This window comes from Octopus sinensis, linkage group LG6 (assembly GCF_006345805.1).
Source record: "Octopus sinensis linkage group LG6, ASM634580v1, whole genome shotgun sequence".
Taxonomy (NCBI): Eukaryota; Metazoa; Mollusca; class Cephalopoda; order Octopoda; family Octopodidae; genus Octopus; species Octopus sinensis.
This window is the reverse complement of record NC_043002.1, coordinates 34370432-34373198: the sequence shown is the minus strand read 5'-3', so window position 1 is coordinate 34373198 and position 2767 is coordinate 34370432. Positions and strand designations below refer to the sequence as shown.

At 34.1% G+C, this 2767-nt stretch overlaps 1 protein-coding gene across 2 annotated transcripts in view; it reads left to right on the top strand.

Annotated features, from left to right (window-relative positions):
• LOC115213391 (trishanku-like) overlaps positions 1-610 on the top strand; it is an 88908-nt gene extending 88298 nt beyond the window's left edge. For both annotated transcript variants that reach the window (XM_029782338.2, XM_029782339.2), the window contains exon 2: positions 1-610. This exon is cut by the window's left edge and continues 1016 nt beyond it. In XM_029782338.2, coding sequence (XP_029638198.1) covers positions 1-441 — 441 coding nt within the window. In that variant the 3' untranslated portion in view covers positions 442-610.
• The last annotated feature ends 2157 nt before the right edge of the window (positions 611-2767 follow it).

Below are 2767 nucleotides of genomic sequence, written 5' to 3'. Positions count from 1 at the left end.
GCGACCACGTCGTCTGCAGCCTCCAACAGCCAATCTTCGATAGGCTTTGATAACAAGGAAAAGTTTAGTGGTCGCCTGAATAAATCCGTTGGACTGGGACCATTGAATGAACTGTTTGAATTTGGACTGCGTAACTTTTTCACTGATTCAAAATCAAAAACGTCAACAAGGAAATTGAAACGTCTTCGTTTGGATCTGAAAAAACATGATGATATTATACCAATGAACCAAAGGAAATTACCTCGTTCTTTCTGGAAACAACCCTGTTCTGGGTCAGAGGCAGCAAAATCAAAATATTCTACACGTTCCAGTTACATGTTGAATTCTTCCAAAACACCTGATTTCAGTGACCTCCTGGAGAGCTGGACAACAGGCGTCGACCGCAGTGATTTCAGCGGTGAACTTTCTTGTAGTGACGTCAGTACGACGTCATCAGATTGACGTCCAATCAAAAGGAAGAACTTGCTCAAACAGCAGCAGATTCAAGCAGGGCAACTTTGTAAATGTGACAACATGAGTAAACGACCAGAAAACATCAATAGCAATAATAATAATAATAATAATAATAATAATAATAATAATAATAATAATAATAGTAATAATGATGATGATGATGCTGATGATGATGATGCTGATGATGATGATAATAATAATAATAATAATAATAATAATAATAATAATAATAATAAAATAATAATAATAATAATAACGCAAAATACTTTCTATGTAATCTCAAGTTTTAAAACAAACATAATTTTTTTATGGTTTCTGAAGCATTCTCTAGAACAACACTATGTACAAAACCAAATATATGGCACCCTAGGAATAATACCAACATGAACTTCTAATTTGTTGTCTCTTGAGGTCTCTGGGTGAGACTTGGAGCCAACTTGTACAAACATAAAATAACAAAAATAATAGTAATAATAATAATAATAACAATAACAACAACAACGACACCAACATGGGGAATTGGTGAGTGGACGACGACGATGATAACGACGAGGATGATTGGTGATGATAAATATAAATATGATAATTAATTAATAAAAGTACTTTTTAAGGAACTGGAAACTGGTGTAAATTTATTCTTCATGCCTCTGAGTTGGGTGACGTTGCGAAGCGGTTAAATACGATGGTATTGATAAACATCATCAACAACATCAAAACCATATAGTCAACAACTATATCAGCAACAAACTCGTCAACAAAAGAACGTCAACACGGTCGAGTGATCTGCTTGAAAAAGCAGCTAAATCTTCCATCAATATCTGGTTTAGAACAGAATGCTACATTGAATTGTAGGTGAATTGTGTCAAGGAAAAGACGTGATGATCACGGCTGGAATGATTTTGATGAAAGATCTGAGATAACCCCCCCCCAACAACAACAAAATATCAACTACACAGTATTTACAACAAAATCAACAACTACAACATCAGCAATAACTCAAGCAACCATCACAATGGCAACGAGTTTATAGGTAGAGCTTCTCTATATTGCTACTCAACATATTAAAACTAACAACCAATATCCTTCAAATTACACTCAACAATCTTAAAGCACATAGGATAATGTATTCCTAGGTAGACTATGTCCGAGTTACAGATAGGGTAGATATGATTGGAGTGTCTTTGATAATTTTAAATCAATAGTTTTTTACACGGTGGTTATATCATTACAGGTTGGTCAATTCTATTCTTTTTTTAGCTGTCTAGAATCTACTCTTTAGTTGTCCATTACAATTTATAAATGTACATATATGTATATAAATGTACAGTCTTTTTACAATAAACCCAGTCTATTTAAGAAAATGTGCGTCCTTAACACGTCTTTTGATCTGAAATCGTGTGCTGAAACTAAAGCGATCGTAGCGTGGAAGACAAAAGTTTGCCATTCAGAAACACACAGAAGCCGTTAACTTTGCTTACATATTTATTTGTAATATGGTGTCGAAATTTTCGTCGTTCGAAACTGCGATCGGTTCACTGACAAAATTTTGCGCAGTTTCAAGCGACGAAAATTTTGGCACAGTATTACAAATAAATGTTTTAGTGAAGTTAACGGTCTTTGTGTGTTTCTGAATGGCTAACTTGTGTCTTCCACACAGCAATCTCCAGTCTATTTATTTGTAGTCTTGTCAATTTTATACCAATTGCTTCTAATTTATAGCAGTCCAGGCAACTTTATGCCAAGTTGGCCCAGTTTATAGTTTTAAGCAACCCCCTTGCTCATTACTTACAAATTGATTTGTCAATGATAGACGAGAGACATAGTAAGATGAATTGACCTCGGTGCATGACTGGTATTTATTCCATCCATCTTGAAATAATGGAAGTCAAAGTTCACCTCATTGGAATTATTATCCATTGATGTAAGATCAATAGTTAATTAAACAAGATCAATTGTTAAGCACTAGTTATGTAGTGAAGTCCAATGAACCGGTCATATTCCTCCTTTAGAATCCCTGAGCCGTTGTATCATATCTTCATTTTATTAACTAGTGAAAGCAATGTTATAGAATTGGTAAATTCATAGTCGCAATTTAGTTACATCACTTTACATTAAAATTACTGACGTGTTCATAAAATACATACCAGTCAAAAACCTGGGTTGTTTAAATCAACTGTACCCTTCTCAAAATATTTGTCTTAAAATTAAATTCATGGCCGGAGATTTGTTAAGAATAGTGTTATGAAGAAACACCAGACGTGAAATCGTTAGTCGTACACTTGTTAGACTTACTCGTATATAGTTGTTAGTGAAA